This window comes from Salvelinus sp. IW2-2015, linkage group LG33, assembly GCF_002910315.2.
Source record: "Salvelinus sp. IW2-2015 linkage group LG33, ASM291031v2, whole genome shotgun sequence".
Classification (NCBI taxonomy): domain Eukaryota; kingdom Metazoa; phylum Chordata; class Actinopteri; order Salmoniformes; family Salmonidae; genus Salvelinus; species Salvelinus sp. IW2-2015.
In genome coordinates, this window is record NC_036872.1 from 35169710 (window position 1) to 35196188 (window position 26479).

General features: G+C 41.3%; 2 protein-coding genes and 1 long non-coding RNA gene across 5 annotated transcripts in view; 1 reads left to right on the forward strand and 2 right to left on the reverse strand.

The window, feature by feature from the left end:
* Positions 1–2280: 2280 nt before the first annotated feature.
* On the reverse strand, positions 2281–6096 carry ppil3 (peptidylprolyl isomerase (cyclophilin)-like 3). Its single transcript, XM_023978169.2, has 6 exons — positions 5685–6096; positions 4163–4237; positions 3485–3578; positions 3191–3258; positions 2995–3113; positions 2281–2693 (listed from the first exon to the last, which is right to left on the reverse strand). The coding sequence occupies exons 1-6, from the start codon at positions 5685–5687 to the stop codon at positions 2567–2569; spliced, it is 486 nt and encodes a 161-aa protein (XP_023833937.1). The 5' UTR covers positions 5688–6096; the 3' UTR covers positions 2281–2566.
* A 6131-nt stretch (positions 6097–12227) lies between these two features.
* The window catches only part of LOC111957499 (volume-regulated anion channel subunit LRRC8A), a 17139-nt gene continuing 2887 nt past the window's right edge, over positions 12228–26479 (reverse strand). For 2 of the 3 annotated variants that reach the window (XM_023978335.2, XM_023978334.2), the window contains exons 3-8: positions 21482–21626; positions 20132–21295; positions 19537–19869; positions 19166–19351; positions 17390–17680; positions 12228–15028 (exon numbers count right to left, since the gene is read on the reverse strand). In XM_023978335.2, the coding sequence (XP_023834103.1) occupies positions 14753–15028; positions 17390–17680; positions 19166–19351; positions 19537–19869; positions 20132–21295; positions 21482–21619 (2388 nt within the window). In that variant the 5' untranslated portion in view covers positions 21620–21626 and the 3' untranslated portion in view covers positions 12228–14752. Of the gene's footprint in view, positions 15029–17389; positions 17681–19165; positions 19352–19536; positions 19870–20131; positions 21296–21481; positions 21627–26223; positions 26345–26479 lie in introns of those variants that run through there. The other variant, XM_023978336.2, reaches the window with a different exon arrangement.
* On the forward strand, positions 16314–17226 carry LOC139023584 (uncharacterized). Its single transcript, XR_011474728.1, has 4 exons — positions 16314–16387; positions 16817–16856; positions 16895–16968; positions 17144–17226. It is a non-coding gene; the product is annotated as an uncharacterized lncRNA (long non-coding RNA).

The window sequence follows — 26479 nt, forward strand, 5'->3', positions numbered from 1 at the left end:
ATCTTTGGTTTCATCAGACCAGAGAATCTAGGTTCTTATGGTCTGAGAGTCTTTTAGGTGCCTTTTGGCAATCTCCAGGCGGGCTGTCATGTGCCTTTTACTAAGAAGTGGCTTCCGTCTGGCTACTCTAACACAAAGGGCTGATTTTTTTTAAATATATACATTTGCTAACATTTCTAAAAACCTGTTTTTGCCTTGTCATTATGGGGTATTGTGTGTAGATTGATGAGGGGAATTGTTTAATCAATTTTAGAATAAGGCTGTAAACGTAAAAAAAAAAAAAAAAGGAAAAAGTCAAGGGATCTGAATACTTTACGAATGCACTGTATGTCATTCAAAACGTAAAACTTCAGGTTATTATTATCTTCTACCTGACGTTGAYGTTCATGACCTCGTCATACTGAGCCACGTGCTCTGCAAGGGCCACTTGCTCTGCAAGGGCCGCGGCTTTTGTGGAGCGATGGGTAACGATGCTTCGAGGGTGGCTGTTGTCGATGTGTGCAGAGGGAACCTGGTTCGAGCCCAGTTAGGGGTGAGGAGAGGGACGGAAGCTATACTGTTACACTGGTACACCCAACAAGAAAAAAGTGTTTAGAGAAGCCGGCTTGGATTTGGCTTCACACCAATCACATCAAAAGTCGAACATAATTTACAGAAATWATTTGAATTGTTGCATCTCCTTGTGTTGTTGTCCTCCGGTGGCTAGCGGAGGACGATRTGTGCCAGCAAAAATGTGCCCTTTCCTGGTGGTTTCCTCCAATTCTAACAGTGATTCTGATCCAACATTAAATTCATACATTGTGCTCCTTCCCTGAGAGGATGGAAGTTAAATATGTAGCTAGATATAGTAGGCGAATGTTAACTAGCTGGCTCATTGTTGCCCATGAAAGGAAGTTAGGCTAGTGAGCAAGCATTAGCCTGGAGATAGGGATTTGGACTGGTGGTTTTACATAATTCTCCAATTATAACAGCGATTCTGATCCAACCATAAATTCATACATTGTGCTCCTTGCCTGAGAGGATGGAAGTTCAATATGTAGCTAGATATAGTAGGCAAATGTTAACTAGCTGGCTCATTGTTGCCCATGAAAGGAAGTTAGGCTAGTGAGCAAGCATTTTAGCCAGGTAGCTAGCCTAGGACAGTCATAGACCGTTTTGGCAACATGAAAGAGAGGATGGCATTGGCGTTTCTCTACAAGTTGGGTTAGTCAAGATGTTTTTTCTACTTGCAAGATCCTTAACATTATCTTATTCTACATGGACAGAATGTGTTTATGAGTTGTGAGTACCCCTACCATCTCTGCCTAGGATGTGCATAATACTAAAATGTACAAAATATTTAATTCCTGGAGATAATATCCAATGCTTATTTGTATGACTTATTCAAAACTGCCGATATATGACTGCAAAAACACATCCTCATAATTCATTTTCAAAGACACCAGTAGCCATATCAGATTTCAAATATGTGATAACACAGGCAAAATTGGGAAGTGTAATAATAAAATAATTGTGGGGAATAACAGTAGAGTTCTTGCAGACAAGCACAGTAATTACCCTCTTATTGTAGCCCATTGTTATAAGAATTACTCCACTGATCAGACTAGATAAAGTAAATAAAATCTCCTGAAGACAACATAAATCTGCCCCTACACCCTAACCAAATTGTTTATATTTATTATCCCCGCTCTAGAATAAAACGTACACTTTTGGGTTCACAATCTGTTTGACAAAACTATTTYCGTAGTTACAAGTTAGATACCGCTACTGTCAAACCGTTAGTTTGAGGCATTCATTTGATAAATCCAACGTCTGTACCACAGCACGCAGTGCAACTGCGAGGCAAACCCAGCGTTCCATTGGAAATGAATGTACTTCTGGTGCATTTACTTTCGGTGTGATTGAGGGGTAACATGCAATGAAATCCGACTCACCTGAAATCCTTCCGAGGCCGTAACTGCTTTTAGAACGTCTATTACAATACATTTTATATCGGTCAAGTTCACTTGTGGCTGTACCAGAGACGGTTAAATTAAAGTCAACGAACTACTAAGTAGACCAGAACCAGCTGCTATTGGATTGGTGTGTGTGGGAGACACCAAGTTAATTAGACCGGAACKAACTATTGTTTCCAATGGTAAACGGCCCGAGTGAACTAATCTTAATTGAGCCACTATCGTTGGCTGTGCTCAGCAACTCCACAAATGCAGTTTTCTTTAAGGATTTCACAAACCCTGGGCATGTCAAGTTATCATGGTGTAAAAAAGAAAACACACAATGTATAAAAAAAAACATTTATTTGGAACAAACAAATKATTAAACAAATTACTTATAAAACCAACATATTGAGCTCACATAGCTGCAAGGGCCGAGCATTGAGGACATTCTASATGCCAAATTCAATGAGAAGGGAAATATGTTTTACACTCCATTGAAAGCCTCTTTAGTTGCCTTACTCAATCAAAGGCCTCTGGTTGATAAATGGTCTAAACAWTTGAGAGGCTTAAATGAAGATTTCACCTAAATTGGCAGATGTCAGGTTGTGTGTTCGTGTGCTTAAGACAGTCTATCCTGCAAATGGGTTGGCATGAAGAGTCACGTCCTTTATACGAGTCTCAGTCAGCGGCCGAAATGACTTTTCATTGACCGGGAGCTTCTCCAGTTCATCCAGTGTTTCCAAGCCATCTATTATTCTGCTTATCGAAAGACAATAAACAGAGGGGAAAAAGCATTGTAGCATTGCATTAGTTCACAACAAAATGTTGGAGTTAACACAAACCACATAATATGCACAGTCAAGAGAATGTGTTTAGGTCAAAATAACAGATTCAAGTCATGATCTGCTAGCAATCACTTATAACCACATTAAATACTGACACGGTTTGTTTATTTGGATCCCCAATGACATACAACGGCAGATTGTAGCTGAATCCATTGTTGATAATCCTCTTAGTTGGCTAACCAACCACATTAAGTCCTGAAACAATGACCTACTTTCCAAACACGGTGTACTTCATGTCCAGATGGGGCTGCTTGGCATAGGTGAAGAAGAACTGGGAGGCATTAGTGTTGGGGCCGTTGTTCGCCATAGAAACCACGCCACGCACATTATGCTGCACGGAAATAAATGAAAAAATGTCAGTTAATATATACCCAGAATTGTTGCTACCTGTCCCTTTGAGGTACTCACTTTTAGGTGTTCACTCAACTCATCTTCAAATTTYCGTCCCCAAATACTCGTCCCTCCTTTTCCAGTGCCTTCCAAGATTAAAAAAGTAATGCATGTTGTCAAGAGWGAGGAGGATCATTTTCTTTGCATGATCAGAAAACAAACTACTCCATGGGTTTGGAGTGGCATGCTGACAATTGGTATCTGATAAAGTAATTGACTTGTACATTGGGCTATTGGTCCTTTAATTAAAAAAAATTTTTTTTTTAAAACAATAAGCCTTCCAACACGATAATGCAGTTCTGATGAAGCTACCTGTGGGGTCGCCGGTCTGAACCATGAACCCTTTGATGTTCCTGTGGAATATGCAGCCATTGTAGAACCCACCTGCACACAGGGCTAGGAAATTCTGTCAACACAAACAGAAAGTTCTGATTAGAGCAATCTATTGGCTACAGCCAACTGTAATGACTTGCTAGTGTAGAGCAGTGTTCTTCAATCCTGGTCCTAGAGACCCAAAGGATGTAAAGCAGGGATGGTGATTGGATGTGCTAGTTCAACATCAAATTTAAAATAAGCTACTAAAATCATTACCATCCCGATTAAAAGGCAAGTACAGTATAAAGGCATTGGCTTAAGGACCATGCCAGTGGCTCAAAGYGGGCGGGAAGGCTACTTGCCCGGCTGGCTTTAGGAAAAGCACATCAACTCAACTGCAGTGAATAGCATGACATTTCCACTGAAAACAGTGCAGAGGTGGAAGATGGCTGTAGTAGATGGCTGTGACTAGGTAACTACTGTTTGACTTGACAAGAGTGTTTAATCCCGGTRCTGCGCTAGTGCGTAGCAGCCAATTGCTGTATGACATGCGTTTATAGAATGGTAAGTCCTCTATCGATGGAGGTGACTAATCCAGGGATAGTATTGAGATAGAACAAAGACCAGTGAGACACCATGATCAGAGCAAACACGCACACACAGTGTATGACTCACCTCACATGATTTCGGGGCACGTTCACAGAACAGCTCGATTTTTAAATCCCCAAGGTCTGTGTGCAGTGTCACTGCCTGAGAAGGGATTTGAAAATAATTAAATATTGTTCAAAAAGCACAAAGTTGTGAATTGTTTCCTTCATTAACTATACTGAACTAAAATAAACGCAAAATATAAATGCAACAAGTGAAGTTGTCACAACACAATGCCAAAGGTGTCTGAAGTTGAGGGAGTGTGCAATTGGTATGCTGACTGCAGGAATGTCCACCATAGCCATTTCCAGATAATTTAATGTTAATTTCTCTACCATAAGCCACCTCCAATGTTGTTTTAGAGAATTTGGCAGTACGTCCAACCGGCCTCAACCACAGACCACGTGTAACCACGCCAGCCCACRACCTTCACATCCGGCTTCTTCACCTGTGGGATCGTCTGAGACCAGCCTCCCAGACAGCTAATGAAACCGCTTGTCGTCCTCACCAGGGTCATGAGCTGACTGCAGTTTGGCGTCGTAACCGACTTCAGTGGGAAAATGCTCACATTCGATGGCCACTGGCACGCTGGAGAAGTGTACTCTTCATTGATGAATCCCGATTTCAACTGTACCGGGCAGATGGCAGACAGCTTAGCTTGTATGGCGYCGTGTGGGCGAGCGGTTTKCTGATGTCAACGTTGTGAACAGAGTGCCCCATGGTGGAGGTGGGGTTATGGTAAGGGCAAGCATAAGCTACGGACAACGAACACAATTTCAATTTGTCGATGGCAATTTGAATGCAGAGACACCGTGACAAGATCCTGAGGCACAATGTCGTGCCATTTATCTGTTGCCATCACCTCATCTTTCAGCATAATGCACGGCCCCATGTCGCAAGTATCTGTGTACAATTCCTGGAMGTTGAAAATGTCCGTTCTTCCATGGCCTRCATACCATTGAGTATGTTTGGGATGCTCTGGATCAACAGCATGTTCCAGTTCCCACCAATATCCAGCAACTTCACACAGCCATTGCAGAGGAGTGGGTCAACGTTCCATAATCAACAGCCTGATCCACTCTGTGATGGAGATGTGTTGCGCTGCATGCAACAAATGGTGGTCACACCAGATACTGACTGGTTTTCTGATAGGTATTCCCAGTCATGTGATATCCATAGATCAGGGCCTAATGAATGCATTTTAATTGACTGATTTCCTTATATGAACTGTAACTTACCATTATTGAAATTGAAGCATTTATTTGTTTAATTAATCCTTCATATCTACGTATTAAGAATTGCCTGCAATTATTTGTTCACAAGAAGTTGACTAAATAACTAGGTCGATTGTATTGTCAGGGAGTGGAAATTGGCATTGAAGCAGACGCGTAAGCTAATGTGTTGCTCCCTAARCTTACAGCTGCAAAATATTTACTTCAAACAAAGATGACTGTGTTCAGTGATAACAGGCGTTGTATTTATTACATGTTATGTGCATTTCGTCAAAGATTATACATGAAACATGCGTGGTAAGATTGAATATTCTCACCATTTTCTTAACGCCGGAAGATGAGATGGTGCATCAGACAAATAGATTCGACTAGCGTCATACACTGAACGCACATAGGTTCCGCTGCGTCTATAGTTCGATTAGCCTACTTATCGGACGTTAAAATTACGAATTATACCGTAGTGTTTTGTATTAGCCGAAAAAWACAAGACCATGAATTTCAATCGCCCGTGTTTGATTACCGCAGAATCTGAATACACCACGAAACTATATGTAATACCCACAGTGGCAAGAAGTGAAATCACATATTTGTTGTTGCCGCAATAAAAATAGATAGAGGACTCTAGTGCCCCAAAGCAAGCTTTACTGTCAATGGCGCTGCCCATGATCTCATAGATTCCATAWTCGGACAGATACGACGCCGTGTCCTCTAATTATCTCTATGGTTGCCACCGGCCTCGATCAGCTGATACCAATTACGTACACGAGATCAACGTTGAAACAGATAGATTGGATTGGGTAATTTGGTTAAAATGGAAAACGTCATTACAGCGGGAATATTTAAAGGGAATACATTTTTTGGGCAACACACATTTTCGGTTGAAGACGAAACCACTACCAGTAGCTCTGGGACTGTGACCTTTTTGGACCAGTGTTTCCCAAACGTGGTCCTGCCCCCCTGTGCACGTTTTGTTTTTTGCCCTAGCACTACACAGCTGATTCAAAGAGTCAAAGCTTGATGATCAGTTGGTTATTGGAATCAGCTGTGTAGTGCAAGGGCAAAAAACAAAAACAAAACATGCAACGGGGGCCCAAGAACTGAGTGCAAGGTCAGCATCACCTCTTCACTGTTGTTAGGATTTATGTTTATGCACTATAACCCGCTACCATATTGTTTGAAGATGAATATTGTTTTGTTACACACACACACAAACAATACAGATGTGTGTGTGTGTAGGTGTGTAAAGACTGATCAACATAGAGTGACAGGCTATACAAGCTGTGGTCAATCTGGAGAGAGGAGGGGTGCATATCTCTAGGCCAACCAGGGAGGGTAGGACACTGGACAATACCAAATAAGGAACTGTTTGAGTGTAGAATCGGGGGGGAGACACAAGACGGATCTAATCTACGCAACGACCAGATGTGGACAGATGTGAGCACCAAGGGACTGGGACCAGTCCGAGTGCCAGCGATAGGCTGAGCAAAGTTTAAACCGCGCTCAGCCTCTACTGTGAGTGATAGGCCAACGGACGGGTTGGAACTAAAGCTGTCATAGTATAAAAACTGTTGTTTGAGCACATTCCAGAGTTCCCTGTTCTACCCTGCGCGGTGATACAGTGAACCCGTATATACGAAAATTGCATTTACCATTTATCGCTAGAGTTTAATTAAAATACTTAAAGTATATTCGGTGACTCTGAATCACATTTTGTCCTGATACCAGATTTGAACTGACGCAAATCTCTTTCACTGTTGATGTTGTGACTGGTGTTTTGTGGGTACTATTTAATGAAGCTGCCAGTTGAAGACATGTGAGGTGTCTGTTTCTCAAACTAGACACTCTAATGTACTTGTCCTCTTGCTCAGTTGTGCACCGAGGYCTCCCACTCTTTCTATTCTGGTTAGAGCCAGTATGCACTGTTCTGTGAAGGGAGTAGTACATAGCGTTGTACGAGATCTTCAGTTTCTTGGCAATTTCTCGCATGGAATAGCCTTCATTTCTCAGAACAAGAATAGACTGACGGGTTTCAAGCAAGCCCATGTAATGCTTTGTAGGTTAGCAGTAAAACCTTGAAATCAGCCCTAACAGGAAGCCAGTGTAGAGATACTAGCACTGAAGTAATATGATCCACGTTTTTGGTTGTAGTCAAGATTCTAGCAGCTGTGTTTAGTACTAACTGAAGCTTATTTAGTGCTTTATCCAGGTAGCAGTAGCATTATCTAGAAGTGACAAAAGCATGGATAAATGTTTTTGCATAATTTTTGGACAGAAATATCCAGATTTTTGCAATGTTACATAGATGGAAAAAAGCTGTCCTTGAAACAGTCTTGATATTGTGGATCAGACACGGACATAKTATGATTAGCTCGGTTTATTAAATAATAAATCAAAAAGAACATGTCTCCCCCATGAGATCCCCCCGGGATACCTTCTCCTGGGCCCCGGGTCTTCCTGTATGGCACACAAACTCAACTCCCTCGGGTAACCGTATCCAACCAAATGGAAGTCACCTCACTTCMCCTAGTCCTCTTCCTGTGTGCTGCCCTTCTGGCAGCTTTATGGGCCTCACACAGCTGGTGAGCAATCCGCCCTTGATTACTCACCAGCTCCCAATCAGCCYCAATTAGTCCTGTCCGGAGAGCCCGTCGAGACCTGGCACGTCCAGCAGATGGAGCCACCGCCTCATGATGTATTCTCCATCTGTTACCAGGCTTTGTTTCTTGGGACCTAGAACTAGCATCTCTGTTTTGTCCGAGTTTAAAAGTAAAACATTTGYCGCCATCCACTTTCTTATGTCTGAAACACAGGCTTCCAGAGAGGGCAATTTTGGGACTTCACCGTGTTTCATCAAAATGTACAGTTGTSTATCATCCGCATAGCTGGGAAAGTTAACATTATGCTTCCGAATGACATCACCAAGAGGTAAAATATATAATGAAAACAATAGTGGTCCTAAAACAGAACCTTGAAGAACACCAAAATTTACAGTTGATTTGTCAGAGGACAAACCATCCACAGAGACAAACTGGTGTCTTTCCAACAGATAAGATCTAAACCAGRCCAGAACTTGTCCTTGTAGACCAATTAGGGTTTCCAATCGATGGTATCAAAAGCAGCACTAAGGTCTAGGAGCACGAGGACAGATGTAGAGCTTTGGTCTGACGCCATTAAAAGGTAATTTACCACCTTCACGAGTGCAGTCTCRGTGCTATGATGGGGTCTAAAACCAGACTGAAGCGTTTAATATACATTGTTTGTCTTCAGGAAGGCAGTGAGTTGCTGCGCAACAGCTTTTTCATWTTTTTTTWGAGGAATGGGAGATTCGATATAGGCCAATAGCTTTTTATATTTTCTGAGTCAAGGTTTGGCTTTTTCAAGAGAGGCTATATTTTTAGTTTGGTACACATCCGGTGGATTGGGAGCGATTTTTTTATGTTCAACATAGGAGGGCCAAGCACAGGAAGCATCTCTTTCAGTAGTTTAGTTGGAATAGGCTCCAGCAGCTTGAAGGTTTAGAGGCCACGACCATTGTCACCTGGTTCTTTCACATCCTCACATGGCCTTTCTTACTACTGTTATGATGGAACTTTTTTTCTCTCATCTAGAGAAGGTCAACATAATTACTTGCAGACTTGTGCTCAAATGTCTATTAGAAAATAGAAAGATCTCATATTCCAATATTATTACAATAAAGTAGTACTTCATATACMTATCAAGCCTCTTGATTGTTGTGGTTAGGCAGTGTAAAGTGCCCACTTAATTGATCAAAATCAACACAAATTGATCCAGGAAGCAAATGCTAAAATGAGATAAGTATATGTGTGTTATTAAGTTTATTATACTGTAATTTCACAAGAGGAATTAAAGGAGGGGAATGATGACAATATTTTAGGGCATAATTAGGATCAAATAGACATTTCACAACATCATTGCATGTAAACAAAATAGCAATGTTATTTTCCTGAAGTGCTGGGAGATTTTTTTGGCAACAAAGTTAATACTGCTGATACACCACTTACTAGTAGTAAAATGGGGGTTGTCAGTCTCTTAGATGAGGAATTTGATTTAAAAACAAAATATGGTGTAAAAAAAACATGTTGGAGGATGACATTCCAGTTTAAAAATAGAACTACATGGGATTGTGGTAGGAGTAGGGTCTACTGTACATCTATGATGGCTCTAAAACATTACTGTACACATCAATTTCTTCCATACTCTTAATTAAAGTGAGCAACAAAGGAAACAACACAAATGAATACACACAAAATATATCGATTGACACATATGTGATGTATGATTTCAGAAACAAAAGTGTTTTATTTTTATTTTTCAAAGTTCTAAATATAATTTTGAAGCTACAATTAATATTAAATATATTAAATCATATTGACTAGAACATTTTTCAAAACATATATAATTATAAAAATGTGTGRTATAACAACTGTTTAAAWGAACATAAAAATAGTAGTAAAAAAAATGCTATTAAAGCAACACCAAAAAAATGCAAGAATAAAACTGAAATGTACATTTCCTGAGGTTATAGTGTACTGTACTAATAATAACTGTCATCACTGAAGAAAAATGGTCAGAAAAATGTGTAAGTGCAACTMTTTTTCTAATGAATAACTATCATAATTAGGTATTGCATTCAACACTTGATTATGCTATACAGAACACAAAATCCAAAATAAAATTGAAAAAAAAAATGTAGACATAACCTGAAAATCTACAAAAATACTAATGGCTTCAAGAAGATTAATTGAGTGAGTGATAGATTTAAAATAAATAAAAACCCTTATTTAAATAGATTTCTATGGGATGACACAACGATTAACAGACTTCAACACAAACTGTGCACCGAATGCATAGTTTCCATACTGACCATCCAATCACAAGCGGTGCACAGGACACAAGGGTACACACTTTCTCCAAGACACCTCACACTTGATGATGGGCTGCATTCATCTAGGGGCTGTTTCCCAGAAACAGATTAAGTTTAGCCCTGGAATAAAAACCTATTTCAAAGGASAATTTCCATTGAGACTGAGAATACTTTTTAGTGCTGGACTAATCTGTGTCTAAAAAACAGATCCCTTCTGTTAATCTTGTCTCACTATCTAGTCTAGCATGAATATTTGCATAATTCCATGAAGAGACAAGTATGACATAAGAGTTGATTGTCGACGTCAACAGCAGTGGATTGCTGAGGAAACGTGCATGTCATAATAACCTTTTAAGAACATAAATACCAGTGGAGGCTTATGGGAGGAGCTATAGAAGGACGGGCTCATTGTAATGGCTGGGATGGAGTCAATGGAATGGAGTCAAACATGTGGTTTCCATATGTTTGACTCTGTTCCATTAATTCCATTCCAACCATTACAATGAGCCCATCTTCCTTTGCTTTAAATCTTCTTAACTTCTTGCACTTGCCCATCATCAAGTGCGATAGACAAGCAATGGCAGAACAGCTTTACATAGCCAGCTATCATTCCGGTGTTGTTTGTGTTGTCCTTCAGTCATAAAATCACTGTGCATAATTTGTTAATCTCCATGTCATCCACAGCAATGTTCTATGCATCTGTGTTATAATCCCTGTTTCCAGACAGCACCTCTATGCACGTGTTGTGCTGCTGTGTCAGAGCCATGCGTTGACCTTGCATACAGAAGTCCACAATCATCGCAACATCATCATGCTCACTGAGACAAACCCAGAAATGCCGGGGGTGGTATAGAATTTTACTCACAAAAATAGAAGTTGAAGAACAAATAGATGGATATGGAATGACCTATGAGGATCAGATATTTGGTTGTCAGACTCATAACAGCTATAATGTCTAGTTTGAAATGAAAACTCAACTGAAGGGTGCATCTGAAATGGCATCCTATTCCCTACAGTGCATTACTTAGGGTGCCATTTCAGCTGCACACTAACAACCTCTTAACTAGAGCATAGAGCCCCATTCATGGTTGCGTATCAACACTAATGAACAGTAGTAACCGGTAGCTCAATATGGCACCCACACATTAAGGATCAACTTGAACATCGATCCCCATCTTTAAGTACAAGTTAACAAGGCCAAAGTACCCATGGAACACTGATCWCTTTAATAATGTTTACATCCTGTTTTACTCATTTCATATGTATATACTGTATTCTAGTCAATGCCACTCCGACAAAGCTCGTCCTAAAGTTGATATATTTCTTAATTCCATTTTATTTTTTTTTATTTTTGTGTAGATCCTACTGCACCATTGGAGCTTTTCGCTACACCGGCAATAACATCTACTAAATATGTGTACGTGACCAATAACATTTTTATTTCAAATCCTAACTCAATTTTGGTCCTTAATTCTGAAAATGAACATAATGTAGTCAGATAAAATGTCAGTAAGCAGCTGAGGGATTGGGGCTGGAGAATTGTAACCACTCTCTAATTCATTGGCGGAGCCATGCAGCCATGGACTAAGCATTCTCAGGCTCAATGGAAATTCTCCTTTTGAAAGAGAGATGCACCCTTCAGTTGAGCAAGATCCCTTCATWGTGATGGCTATGCTTCACTGTGGTAGCCTGACAAAGGGACAGATTGAATCAAATCTGTCTATTGTGATTCATCTTGTTTATTCAGTCGCCTCAACTATAATATGCTGTATTATATAGACCCCAGAAGTGGAAATACTATAGTGTGGGTTTGATTGAATTCAACCTGTTATGACCATTCTTTTCAAATACTGCCATTAATCCACATAATGCTGATGCCATCCAGGTAGCTATTGTTAATGCACTGAACAGAAATATAAATGCAAGATGCAGTGTTGGTCCCATGTTTCATGAGTTGAAATAAAAAGATCCCAGAAATGTTCCATATTTTTTTATGCAGAAATTTGATTACATCCCTGTTAGTGAGCATTTCTCCTTTGTCAAGATAATCCATCCACCTGACAGGTGTGGCATATCAAGAAGTTGATTAAACAGCATGATCATTACACCAGTGCACCTTGTGCTGGGGACAATAAAAGGCCACTCTAAAATGTGCAGTTTTGTCACACAACACAATGCAATAGACGTCTCAAGTTGAGGGAGCGTGCAATTGGCATGCTGACTTCAGGAATGTCCACCAGAGCTGTTGCCAGAGATTGTTCATTTCTCTACCATAAGCCRCCTCCAATGTCATTTTAGAGAATTTGGCAGTAGGTCCAACCAGCCTGAGAACCTCAGACCACATGTATGGCGTCCTGTGGGCGAGTGGTTTGCAGATGTCAACGTTGTGAAGAGATGGTGGCGGTGGGGTTTGGGATGCTCTGAATCAACAGCGTGTTCCAGTTTCCACCAAATATCCAGCAACATTGCACAGCCATTGAAGAGGAGTGGGWYAACATTCCACAGGCAACAGCCTGATGTGAAGGAGATGTGTCGCGCTGCATGAGRCAAATGATGGTCACACCAGATACTGACTGGTTTTCTGATCCACGCCCCTACAGATGCATACATGTATCCCCAGCCATGTGAAATCCATAGATTAGGACCTAATTAATTTATTGTAATTGACTGATTTCCTCATATGAACTGTAACTCAGTCAAATCTTTGAAAGTTGTGCATGTTGCTTATATATGTTTGTTCAGTACAATATATTTCATATGTGTGGTTACTTTGTACGCAAAAAACAAAAATGATCCCTGACATAACTATGAAATATGCTTAAAGGGGCTATCTGCAATTGCTATATCCATTTGTGGAGTTATAAATTAATGATATATACCCATTGATTCTTGGATAATATAACTCCAATTCCAAGACACAGATTAAGCTTAGTCCTGGAATAAAAACCTATTTCAAAGGAGAATTTCCATTGAGACTGAGAATGGTTTTTAGGCCTGGACTAATCTGTGTCTAAAAAACAGATCCCTTCTGTTAGTCTTGTCTCAATATCTAGTCTAGCATGAATATTTGCATAATTCCATTTTAAGAGATAAGTATGTCTGAGATAACACCATGAAATAAGAGTTGATTGTCAATGTCATCAGCAGTGGATTGCTGAGGAAAGGGTCTATCTGTAATTGCTATATCTATTTGTGGACTTATAAATGAATGATATATWMWYCMAKWRWYWMTKGRWKWATATAACTCAGATTAATCTTAGTCCTGGAATAAAAACCTCTTTCAAAAGGAGAATTTCCATTGAGMCTGAGAATGCTTAGTCCATGGCTGCATGGCTCCGCCAATGAATTTGAGAGTGGTTACAATTCTCCAGCCCCATCCCTCAGCTGCTTACAGACATTTTATCTGATTTAAGCAGCACATTCCAGTGCTGATGCATAGGAGAAGTAATATAAATGGATTGTATAGCAGTCGTCGGCTACGTTTACTTTGACATAACTTACTGATAAWACAACAATTTGCCGAATTGCCACTGGAGAAAAAAACCCACTGGTGTATTTAAGCAATAAGGCCCGAGGGKGTGTGGTATATGGCCAATATACCACAGCTAAGGGCTGTTCTTAAGCACTTTGTAAAACATATTAACTAAAATGTCAGTCAGTGAGCAAGGAATAAAGACCTGGCCGCTACAACATTATTTGATTTGACAAATTCAGCTAGGTCCGTCCAATTTTGAGTGGAAAATTCCCCATTTAAGATATTTTCTGTTATGAATGTAATGGACCACACACACACACACACACACACACACACACACACACACACACACACACACACACACACACACACACACACACACACACACACACACAGCTCAACACTCACACACTCACACACTCACACACTCACACACTCACACACTAGAGTAATGAACACAGGACCAGAGATCTTGGAGAATCCTCCTTTAATGGAGCTTCTTCCTCCTGTCATTGCTGACAGTAGCTATACACCATCTCTCATGGCACATACTGAGAGTGGGCAACTAACTATTGCCACTTAGCACCCTATGGACTAGAATCTATCAAGGGGGGCCTATTGTACTGTATGTAACAGGATAATATACCCTGCCTGAATGACAATTACACTGCCCACCTGCAGAGTCCCTTCTCTTACAGGAATATGGCATTAGCATTTTGTATCCTCACGTGCAACACAGTCGAGCTGACATCTCTCATCATCTTGTTCAAAGCACACACTGTATCCCACGGCAGACTTTTTTGTATCTTTTTTTACGTTTGGGAAAAAAAGTGGCATGGCGGTGGGACTTTGATTCCCTTGAAAAGCATCCCTGCAGTAGAGTTGAATACAGTCAGAGTGAGCAGGGGCTGCTCTGTTAACGAGCTGTCCGAGTCTGTGTAGTCCTCTCTAGTCCTCTTCAGTCTTCCAGGTGTCCGGCCTGTGTCTGTTTCGACTGAGTTACCATCCTTCAACCCCCTATTTACTCAGGCAGTCTCCTTGTCCACCTTCCACAGCTGCTCCTTCACCTCGGTGGGCAGGGTGTTGAAGAGGTCCTCCTCCACCACCAGGCCCGTCTTCTTCAACTGCCTGCATTCCCCCAGCTCCACGGGCAGACAGTCCAGTCTATTCCCCCTCAGCTCCAGCTGGGTCAGGGCCGTCAGCTCCCCGAAGCGTGACGGCAGAGACGTCAGGCAGTTGTTACCCAGGTTCAGAGTACGAAGCTTTTTACACTGGAACAGCTCGTTGGGCAGGGTCTCAATCTAAGTGGGGCGAAAAGAAAGAAAAGTGGGATCGAGAGGTAGTGTCAGGTGGACGTGACTATCACTGCACAATATGTTATAGTGTCAGGTGGATTGTGACTATCATGCACAATGTGTTATAGTGTCAGGTGGATGTGACTATCACTGCACAATGTGTTTATAGTGTCAGGTGAATGTAGACTATCACCTGCACAATGTGTTATAGTGTCAGGTGGATGTGACTATCACTACAATATGTTATAGTGTCAGGTGGATCGTGACTATCACTGCACAATGTGTATAGTGTCAGGTGGATGTGACTATCACTGCACAATATGTTATAGTGTCAGGTGGATGTGACTATCACTGCACAAATGTGTTATAGTGTCAGGTGGATGTGACTATCACTGCCACAATGTGTTATAGTGTCAGGTGGAGTGACTATCAACTGCACAATATGTTATAGTGTCAGGTGGACGTGACTATCACTACAATATGTTTATATGTGTCAGGTGGATGTGACTATCACTGACACAATGTTGTTATAGTGTCAGGTGGATGTGACTATCACTGCACAATGTGTTATAGTGTCAGGTGGATGTGACTATCACTCACAATGTGTTATAGTGTCAGGTGGAGTGACTATCACTGCACAATGTGTTATAGTGTCAGGTGGAGTGACTATCACTGCACATATGTTATAATGTCAGGTGGAGTGACTATCACTGCACAATGTGTTATAGTGTCAGGTGGACGTGACTATCACTCACAATATGTTATAGTGTCAGGTGGATGTGACATCACTCACAATATGTTATAGTGTCAGGTGGATGTGACTATCACTGCACAATGTGTATAGTGTCAGGTGGATGTGACTATCACCTCACATATGTTATAGTGTCAGGTGGATGTGACTATCACTCCACAATATGTTATTAGTGTCAGGTGGATGTGACTATCACTGCACAATGTGTATAGTGTCAGGTGGATGTGACTATCACTCACAATATGTTATAGTGTCAGGTGGATGTGACTATCACTGCACAATATGTTATAGTGTCAGGTGGATGTGACTATCCACTGCACAATATGTTTATAGTGTCAGGTGGAGTGACTATCCCTGCCACAATGTGTTATAGTGTCAGGTGGATGTGACTATCACTGCACAATATGTTATAGTGTCAGGTGGATGTGACTATCACTCACAATATGTTATAGTGTCGGTGGATGTGACTATCACTGCACAATGTGTTATAGGTCAGGTGGATGTGGACTATCACTGCACATATGTTATAGTGTCAGTGGAGTGACTATCACTGCACAATGTGTTATAGTGTCAGGTGGACGTGACTATCACTGCACAATATGTTATAGTGTCAGGTGGATGTGACTATCACCTGCACAATATGTTATAGTGTCAGGTGGACGTGAACTATCACTGCACAATGTGTTATAGTGTCAGGTGGATGTGACTATCACTGCACAATTGTTATAGGTCAGGTGATGTGCTATCACGCACAATAGTTATAGTTCAGGTGGACGTGACTATCACTGCACAATTGTTATAGTGTCAGAGTGGATGTGACTATCACTGCAACAATGTGTTATAAGTGTCAGGTGGACGGTGACTATCCGCTGCACAATGGTTATAGGTCAGTTGGATGTGACTATCACTGCACAATTGTTATGTGTAGGTGACGTGACTATCACTGACAATGTGTTATAGTGTCAGGTGGATTGACTATCAACTGCACAATGTGTTATAGTGTCAGGTGAACGTGACTATCACGCAAAATGTTATAGTGTCAGGTGGACGTGACTATCACTGCACAATATGTTATAGTGTCAGGTGGACGTGCTATCACTCACAATATGTTATAGTGTCAGGTGGATGTGACTATCACTGCACAATGTGTTATAGTGTCAGGTGGACGTGACTATCACTGCACAATATGTTATAAGTGTCAGGTGGAGTTGACTATCACTGCACAATATGTTTATAGTGTTCAGGTGGAGTGACTAATCACTTCACAATATGTGTTATTTAGTGTCAGGTGGAACTGTGATATCACCTTCACGAATAGTTCAAGTGTCAGAAAGTGGAGTTGACTATCACTTGCACGAATTGTGTTATAGTGTCAGGTGGACGTGACTATCACTGCACAATGTGTTATAGTGTCAGGTGGATGTGACTATCACCTCACAATATGTTATAGTGTCAGGTGGATGTGACTATCACTTCACAATATGTTAATGGGATTTGATTCACAGTTCTCAGATGAGTCAACACGGCTACAGACAACACTTTCCTCATAACTAAACCAGAATACACCCTCAGAAATGTTTGTACAACAAACCAAATCTGAAAAGGAAAGCACTCACTCTGTTAGCAGTGACTACCAGGTACTGGAGGTTCTGCAGGTACCCCACGTCTGCTGGGATGTAGGTGAGGTTGTTGTGGCTCAGGTCCAGGAAGCGCAGCTTCCGACAGTAGAACAGCTGGCTGGGGATCTTATCGATCTTGTTCCTGTTCAGATAGAGCCTCTCCATGTTGTTGAGGGTGCCGATCTGGATGGGAATGTAGGCGATCTGGTTGTACCAGAGTTTAAGGCAGACCAGCCGGTGCAGGTGCTGGAAGCTGATGATCTCCTCGATGGTCTTCAGGTTGTTGTCCTTCAATGATGACAATAATAATAATACATTTCATTCATACATACAAAAACATTTAATAAATACAGGGCCAGTTTCCCTGACACAGATTAAGCTTAGTCCTGGACTAGATTTGGGGCATTTTCACACAGGTTTTCACTTAGCTGTAGTTCGAATCAGAGTTTGATTATTTGTTACACATACATACATGTATGTACGTACACTACCGTTCAGAAGTTTGGGGTCACATAGAAATGCCCTTGTGCCACTGGAACACAGGAGTGATGGTTGCTGATATTGGGCCTCATATTTTATATATATATATATATATATATATATATATCTGTATATATATTCATACATACATACATACATATACACACACTATTTCTTTGGGGTCAGGTTGGTTTCACATTGCCAAAATGTCAAACTAACTAGAATGCCTAAACAAAACCACCTGTTCAACTTGTTTATTGGAGAGAAATGATCGCAGTAAATCCATCTATGATAATCAAAAGCATAACTTGTATGTCATACTACTTTCACTTTAGTTTTCAACAACATGCGGAAGGTAACAGCGTAAAAGCTGCTTTAACTGTGACGTGAAAATGAAACTCATTTTATTMTTTTTTAAATTTGTATTTATTTATTGTTTACTTCAGTTTATTTAGTAAATACTTATTTTTTCTTAAAACTGCATTGTTGGTTAAGGGCTTGTAAGTAAGCATTTCACTGTAAGGTCTACACCGCTTGTATTTGGCGCATGTGACAATTAAAATGTGATTTGAATAGTCTATATTCAGTAGCCTATATCCMCGGTATAGCCCCAGTCACYTAATCTGCATTGGATGTGGTCATAAATGTGCAGCTACTCACAKAATGTTTCAGAGATATCAAGTTATGGTACTGCATGCACTTCATCAAATGCTCTCAGTCAAGCAACCAATAATACTGCGCAGCTCTGGTTATTTTCCTGTGTTTGGTCTGGACTGCATTCTCACCGGCAGCGAACCGCAYCACGGTACGAAATTAATCAGACCGAGATTTTCCTTTTTGAGCGAACCATGTGCGTTGTTTAGTGCATTCCTGAGTGCAGATAGAGTGTTCACACTAGCCCAAACTAACCGAACTAAGGGAGGAAAAGTAGCAGAATTCAGAAAAAATGCTCCAAACCAATTTGGTGTGAGAGTCCGCTTAATGTGTCCGGGAAACCAGTCACTTATATAATAAAATCATCTAGATGAATAAAAACAATACAATCACGTAATACAATTGGTGAGAACACAAATTAAAAGTACACTGAACGCAGGGTTGCAAAATTCTTGTAACGTTCCCAAAATTCCCTGGWTTTCCTGAAATCTCAATTGGCAGATTCCTGGAATGAGGAGAGAATAAGCACACAATCTCAAATCCTGCAACCAGGATTTCTGGGAAACCAGGGAAATTTGGGAAAGTTACAAGAATGTTGCAACATTAATGGAACGTAATAAACAGCAATGACAAACGAACCTTGAGGTCAATCTCCTGCARGTTGTGCAGGCTGAAGATGGAGTGTGGGATGCGTTCCAGATCACAGCGGATCAGCTCCAGTTCAGTCAGGTTCACCATCTTCTTCAGGCTGTTGAGGACCATCAGCTTGGTGCCCTCGTTGTTGACTGACAGCTTCTGGAGGTGCACYCCCACGTCCGTCACCACCTGAGGTGAAGAACATCATACATAAAAGGTGAAATATTACAGTGCAGGAAGAGGGGGGAAAAACAACAGGGTTTGACAGGGGCTCCTCTCCCAAACCAAATGATTAAAACTATAAATTACATGAAAAACAAACAAAGACAAGATAAAAAGATAGAGTGAGGAAGATAAAAAAAAGAAACAAATACCTGAGGTAGCTTGGTCAGGTTACTCTTCAGCCGGAGCACCTTGAGCCTCTTCAGCTCCCGTAGCCCATCAATAACAATGTATCGGTTGTTCTCTGCGCTCAGGTTCCCCGTCAGGTGCAGCTCGCTCAGGTTCTTCAGGCTGTAGATCCACAGAGGGATCTCCTTGATGTCGGTGAACTTGATGTGGAGGGACTTGAGGTTCTCCCTGAGGAAGGCCAAGGCGGGAGCCTCGATCTTAGCCGGGGTATGGTACAGCCACATCTCCTTCAGGTTGACCAGCTGGGCGATGATAGGAGGGATGGTGATGTCTGGAATGAGCTCCAGCTTCAGTACCTACAATAATAACAAAAAAKAATACATTCGGACCGAGAGGCCGATATCTAAGCTCAATAAACTGAAGTGACATTGGCAGGAGCAGTGTACAAGTTTCTTCTTTTAAGACATCCTGTAATTATTCCGACACACCTGCGACTCAGATGTGCGAGTACTTTTCCTATAATGTACAACAAATCACAAAGTTTCTACAGTGTGTGCATTCAAAAATAGACCAAATCAAGGCAYGTGGACAAAATGGAATACACTCTACACAAACTACCTCCAGCTCTATCAGGTCAAACACTGTGTCTGGGATGCCGCTCAGCATGAAGAGGTGCAGCTCCAGCTTCTCCTGGGAGTTATTGGTGATTCTCTGCCTCAGTTTGTCCAGAGTCCACTCGTTGTTCAGGTTGAGCTGCCGCAGCTTGTTCTCGCTCACCTCGGACAGGAAGACAGCAAAGCGTTTGGAGTACAGAGGGTCGTACTGGTCAATCATGTGCAGCATGAAAGCAAAGTCGTTCTTCACGTCCGGTATGTCGCTGTAACTGCTCTCCTCTCGTATCGACTCGAAGGAGTATTTCTTCAGYGAGCGCCGCAGCATCCAACAGAGAGTGTACATGCAAATTAATCCGTAAACCCCCACTAAGCTGATGTAGACGCAGGCTAGGATCTTAAACAGCGTGGCCAGAGGATGGGCACAACGATACATGCTGTACCCTGTGAGGCTCTCTATATCCACACTACAGTCCACACTGAACTGAATATTGTGCACATAATACCCCGTATAGCAGATAATAAAAATGAACTTAATGACTTTGATAATAGTCTGTCGGATGTAGAGCCTGTACACAATGTCTCCCTCTTCCACGTGTATGCGGAACTTTTTCACCTTTTCGAACAGAGCTTTTGCCTGTTCGCCCTCTTTCTTATCCAGTACGCCTGTCTCAGTGCGATCCACGATCCCCTGCTCCAGGCGAGACTTTGTCTTTTGGAGCATGGGGACGCTGGCCTCCACGTCCTCGCTGACAAACGACGCCTTCTTATCCATGGAGCCGTTCATCTTGTGGGGCTTGGGGTCGCGTTCCTCCACCACCGTCTCAGACAGAGCCCTGGTGGTCCAGGGAGAGTCAAAACACTTGAGTAAGATGGACACAAAGTGCTCCAGTTTGGAGCTAGTCCGGGGGAACTTGAACCAGAAGTTACTGCAGGCCAGGAAGATGAGGGTATGCAGTAGCACCAGGTAGGGGAAGTACTTGGCAAACCAGTGCAGGCGGTTCTCGTAGCACACAGCGTCTACGTAGTTGTACTGGTGGCGATCCAGGTTGTATTGGATCCCTTTGGGCTCCAACAAGAGCGGGGCCGACAGAGTAGCATTGAAATACCTCCTGCAGGTCTGGTTGACCACCCACTTGCAGGGCAGGCAGATCATCTTGTCCTGGGTGACCTAGAATGAAACAAAAGCATTTTAAGTACATGGACAATAGTAAAGTAAGCATTTTACTGTAGTGTGTGCATACTATGCTGTCTCCTGTGCATATGACAAATAACACTTTAAATTGATTTGTAACAGAAGCTGAACAAAAACAAGATCAAGTACATAGGAAAAAAAAGGGAATGTCCTCTAACGGACCTGCAGAGTGCCCCCGAACACGGCGATCATGAGCATGACGATGGAGATGTAGTCGGTGAAGACGTCCCACCATGGCTTCAGGATGCGGTAGGCCGGCTGGCAGTCTACAAAGTAACGCAGCTCAGTGATGGGGATCATGGCTTATCTGGGAAGAGGAGAGATAAYAATAATAATTAGGTGGGTGGTTATATTTATCCTGTTTCACACATGTACAAGTATGTATTACACGCATGTGTGAATTGGAAATGTGTTTTTTTGCAAACCCCAACTCTCCCTCTGACACCCTACGAGAGTTGGGTCACGATGGTGACGGGAGCAATGGCGACCCTGGACAATGGCGACCCTGGAGCAATTAGGGTTAAGTGCCTTGCTCAAGGTCACAGATGGATTTTTCACCTTGTCGGATTGGGGATTTGAACTAGCGACCTTTCGGTTATTGGYCCAACGCTTTAACCACTAGGCTACCTGCCACCCATAGTATGACAGACAGGAGGTTTCATCATTTCAAATTCAACGTTTTTTTATGATCAAATTGCAGAAGAGCAATTCTGAATTTCTGAAATACTTGGCATTTAAAAATGGGGGCCTTCAGGTCCAATAAAATAACGGTGCACTCGCCACTAATAAATTGTCTACTACATTAAAATAGAGAAATCTGTTTTATGCCATAAAAAAAAATCTATTGCATCCGGAACATATATAGATTAGCTACCGCAATTAGTAACAGCCATTCCCGTCTTCTTTTMACACTCAAATCAATGAAGACTACCATAGCTCTTGCCACTGGAACTCCATGAACAAAACAAGCATCCTATGTCAAATGAATGTAATGTGTAACACATATTCTGTACTGACGGCATCAGAAAAGGGAAAGGGAGATACCTGGTCAACTGCACAACTGAATGCATTCAACCGAAATAGGTMTTCCGTATTTAACCCAACCCCTCTGAATCAATAGCAGCAATGCTAACAGGGTCATGCATCCGATAATAGGCAACCAGATGGATTCAGTTGAAGAGGTATAGTAATTGAATAGACTGACTACCGCATGCATGTTCTGAACCCTGAATCTCTGATGCATTATATTGGCTGGTTTGCTATTGATTTCACTATTGTTAAACAGGTCCAGTTAATCTAGCTGCCATAGGGCAGAATTTGGGACAGCATTTTCATTAGGGCTGGCAGGGTGTGTGTGTTGGGCTGGGAATTGCCAGGGACCTCACAATATTATATTAAATCGCAGTACCATACATATATTGCGATTCACCTGATTCAATATTGCGATTTGATTGCTATTTGATGTCCCAAACATATTGCTCACTATACAGYCAGGCCATMAATATTTGGACATTGACCAAGTTATTATTATTTTAGCTGTCTATCACAGCATATTGGAGTTTAAATTAAATAATGAATATCAGCTGAAAGTGCAGACCTTCAGCTTTAATTTGAGGTATTTACATCCAAATTGTGTGAACGGGGTAGGAATTAAAGCACTTTTTAATGTGGTCCCCCCCCTTTTCAAGGGACCAAAAGTAATTGGACAACTGGCTGCTCAGCTGTTCCATGTCCAGGTGTGTTTTATTCCCTCATTAGTTAATTTACAAGTAAGCAGATAAACGGTCTAGAGGCATTTTTTTAGGAGGTAGATCAGCTTTAATATTGTAGATAGATTGTAGCTTCCATCAATGTAATTATCTGCATCATTTCCAATCCCACACACACACACACACATACATACATACATACATACATATATATTTCCTTTATTACCCTCCAACCCTACCACCCTTCACCCAATCGGAGCAAACTAGTGAACAACAACGCTCAGGCCTGTATTTCCAGCTTATACATACTATATACATTTWTTGGACACAATCTATTTAACAATAGTTTCATTTTGTTTGTTTTTACTCCTGTCCTTCCTCTACCCTCAACCTCTCCSATCTATTTCTGATGTCCATCCGGTTCTATTTGCCATATCTTTCAAACTGTGCTCCTTCACAAAAGTTCTAAACCTATATACGTTTACGGACACAGTATGTTTTACATGAGTTATTAGTTGTTATTATAAGGACACAGTATGTTTTACATGAGTTATTAGTTGTTATTATAAGGACACAGTATGTTTACATGACTTATTAGTTGTTATTATAAGGACACAGTATGTTTTACATGAGTTATTAGTTGTTATTATAAGGACACAGTATGTTTTACATTAGTTATCTTGTTGTTATTAGTCCTAACCTTCAGCTCCATTCAACCCCTCCCATCTATCTCTTAACACCATCCATTTTGGATTTCTATTTGCCATATATTTTTCAACTGTGCTRTGATGTTTCACAGAAGCTCTGAACCTTTATTCTCCTGGTTTCTACAGACTGTATATATTTTTTGTGGTAAAATAATTATTGATCGATTTGACTATGACTTTTCAGATCACCCAGGTCTAGAGTTGATTTCAAGTGTGGCATTTGCATTTGGAATCTGTTGCTGTTAACCCTCAATATGAAGTCCAAAGAGCTGTCACTGCCAGGGAAGCAAGCCATCATTAGGCTGAACAATCAAAAGAAACCAATCAGAGAGATAGCAAAAACATGAGGTGTGGCCAAATCAACTATTTGGTACATTCTTAACAAGAAAGAACACACTGGTGAGCCCGGAAGACCACRGAAAACAACTGTGGTGGATGACAGAAKAAKTMTTTCCCTGGTGAAGAAAAACMCCTTCACAACAGTTGGCCAGATCAGGAACACCATCCAGGAGGTAGACGTATCTGTGTCAAAGTCAACAATCAAGAGAAGACTTCACCAGAGTAAATACAGAGGGTTTACCACAAGATGTAAATCATTGGTAAGCCTCAAAAACAGTAAGACCAGATTAGAGGTTTGCCAAAAAACGTCTAAAAAAAGCCTGTACAGTTCTGGAACAACATCCTATAGACAGATGAGATGAAGATCAACTTGTACCAGAATGATGGGAAGAGAAGAGTATGGAAAAGGGAAGGACCTGCTCATGGTCTGAAGCATACCACCTCATCTGTGAAGCAYGGTGGAGGTAGTGTTATGGCGTGGGCATGTATGGCTGCCAATGGAACTGGTTCACTTGTATTTATTGATGATGTGACTGCTGAAAAAAGCAGCAGGATGAATTCTGAAGTGTTTAGGGCTATATTATCTGCTCAGATTCAGCMAAATKCTTCAAAACTCATTGGACGGCACTTCACAGTTCAGATGGACAATGACCCGAAGCAAACTGCGAAAGCAACCCAATACTTTTTTAAGGCAAAGAATTGGAATGTTCTGCAATGGCCAAGTCAATCACCTGACCTGAATCCTATTGAGCATGCATTTCACTTGCTGAAGACAAAACACCCAAGACCAAGAAGGAACTGAAGACAGCTGCAGTAAAGGCCTGGCAGAGCATCGCCAGGGAAGATGTCTATGGGTTCCAGACTTCAGGCAGTCATTGACTACAAAGGATTTGCAAACAAGTATTAAAAATAACAATTTAATTTATGATTATGTCAGTTTGYCCAATTACTTTTGAGCCCCTAAAATTCAGGGGCTATGTATAAAAATGGTTGTAATTCCTACACGGGTAATAATTTGGACAAAACCCTTAAATTAAAGATGAAAATCTACACATAAAGCACATAAAGCATCCATTGTGGTGGAGTACAGAACCAAAATGATGCAAATTGTGTCACTGTCCAAATACTTATGGACCTGACTGTATGTCTRCTGCCGAGAGACCAGTCAGGGAAATAAAAGTGCTGAAAACATGTTGGCTCACCATTTAAAAAGAAGATGGAGAACAAGCTATAGGATGAAAAATTGTTCTGGTGCAGGTACAGCCGACTAGAGCTACCTAACAAAACAAAAAATACAAATCAATAGTTGGAGTCAAAGTATTGATATAATCCTAAATAATATTGCGATATTTAACTGTATCAATTCCCTCCCCCCATCACTAATTTGGATTACCCTGGAAAACACACACCATGTCTCAGAAGACCAAAGTCAGTTTAGCAGTAATCCAATTCATCAGTGGTTAGATTAGTAATTTAAGTGTTTAAATCACTTCAAATATGAAGAAAGAAACGCAGAGACCTGGCCATGAAACTACTTGGAAAATAGAAGAGGTACAATATTGAAGTGTTTACATGCAGTGAGAAGAACAGGGTAGTGAGATGAATGTATAACAAAAGCTATGGGGAAGGTAGTTGGCAGATCATTAAAACATTCCAGAATTAAAACATTCCAGAATAGATAGGAGGCACAAGTGACAGAAAATCGAAACTAACARAAAAAAAGATGCAGTCTAGCTATCCTACATGTCCAATATTCCACATTTTAAAGTAAAAGAAATAATACTTACAAAATCTGGAATAAAATACAGTCGAACAGTAAGTCTCCATTTATGAACAGCATACAAAATATGTCTTCTCTATTTAGGCCTTCAACTCCAATACTTAACTACCATGAAGATAGACAGACTGATAAACCTCTGACATTTTACCATGTGTCCCGCTCTTTCACTTGCGTGCCACTCTCACCAAGAACATTATCTTCACAACTGTAACACTTCTATAGACAAATCTTCCGCTTTGGCTCGTCCTATCCAAACACAAACCACAGGCACGACAGCCACCTTACTTTCGTTATCTATTCTTAGTCGTTTCCCATAATAATACCCAGGGTATTGTCTCCCAGCGACCTTCAGGAGGAGATCCTGTTTACCTTAGAGGAGGAGGAGGCGGCGCTGACTGTCTGTTTCCAGTAGGCTCAACACTGTATCTCCAGCTCCTGTCTGCAGTAGGCTCAACACTGTATCTCCAGCTCCTGTCTCCAGTAGGCTCAACACTGTATCCTTCCAGCTCCTGTCTGCAGTAGGCTCAACACTGTAATCTCCAGTCCTGTCTCCAGTAGCGCTCAACACTGTATCTCCAGCTCCTGTCTCCAGTAGCTCTCAACACTGGTATCTCCAGCTCCTGTC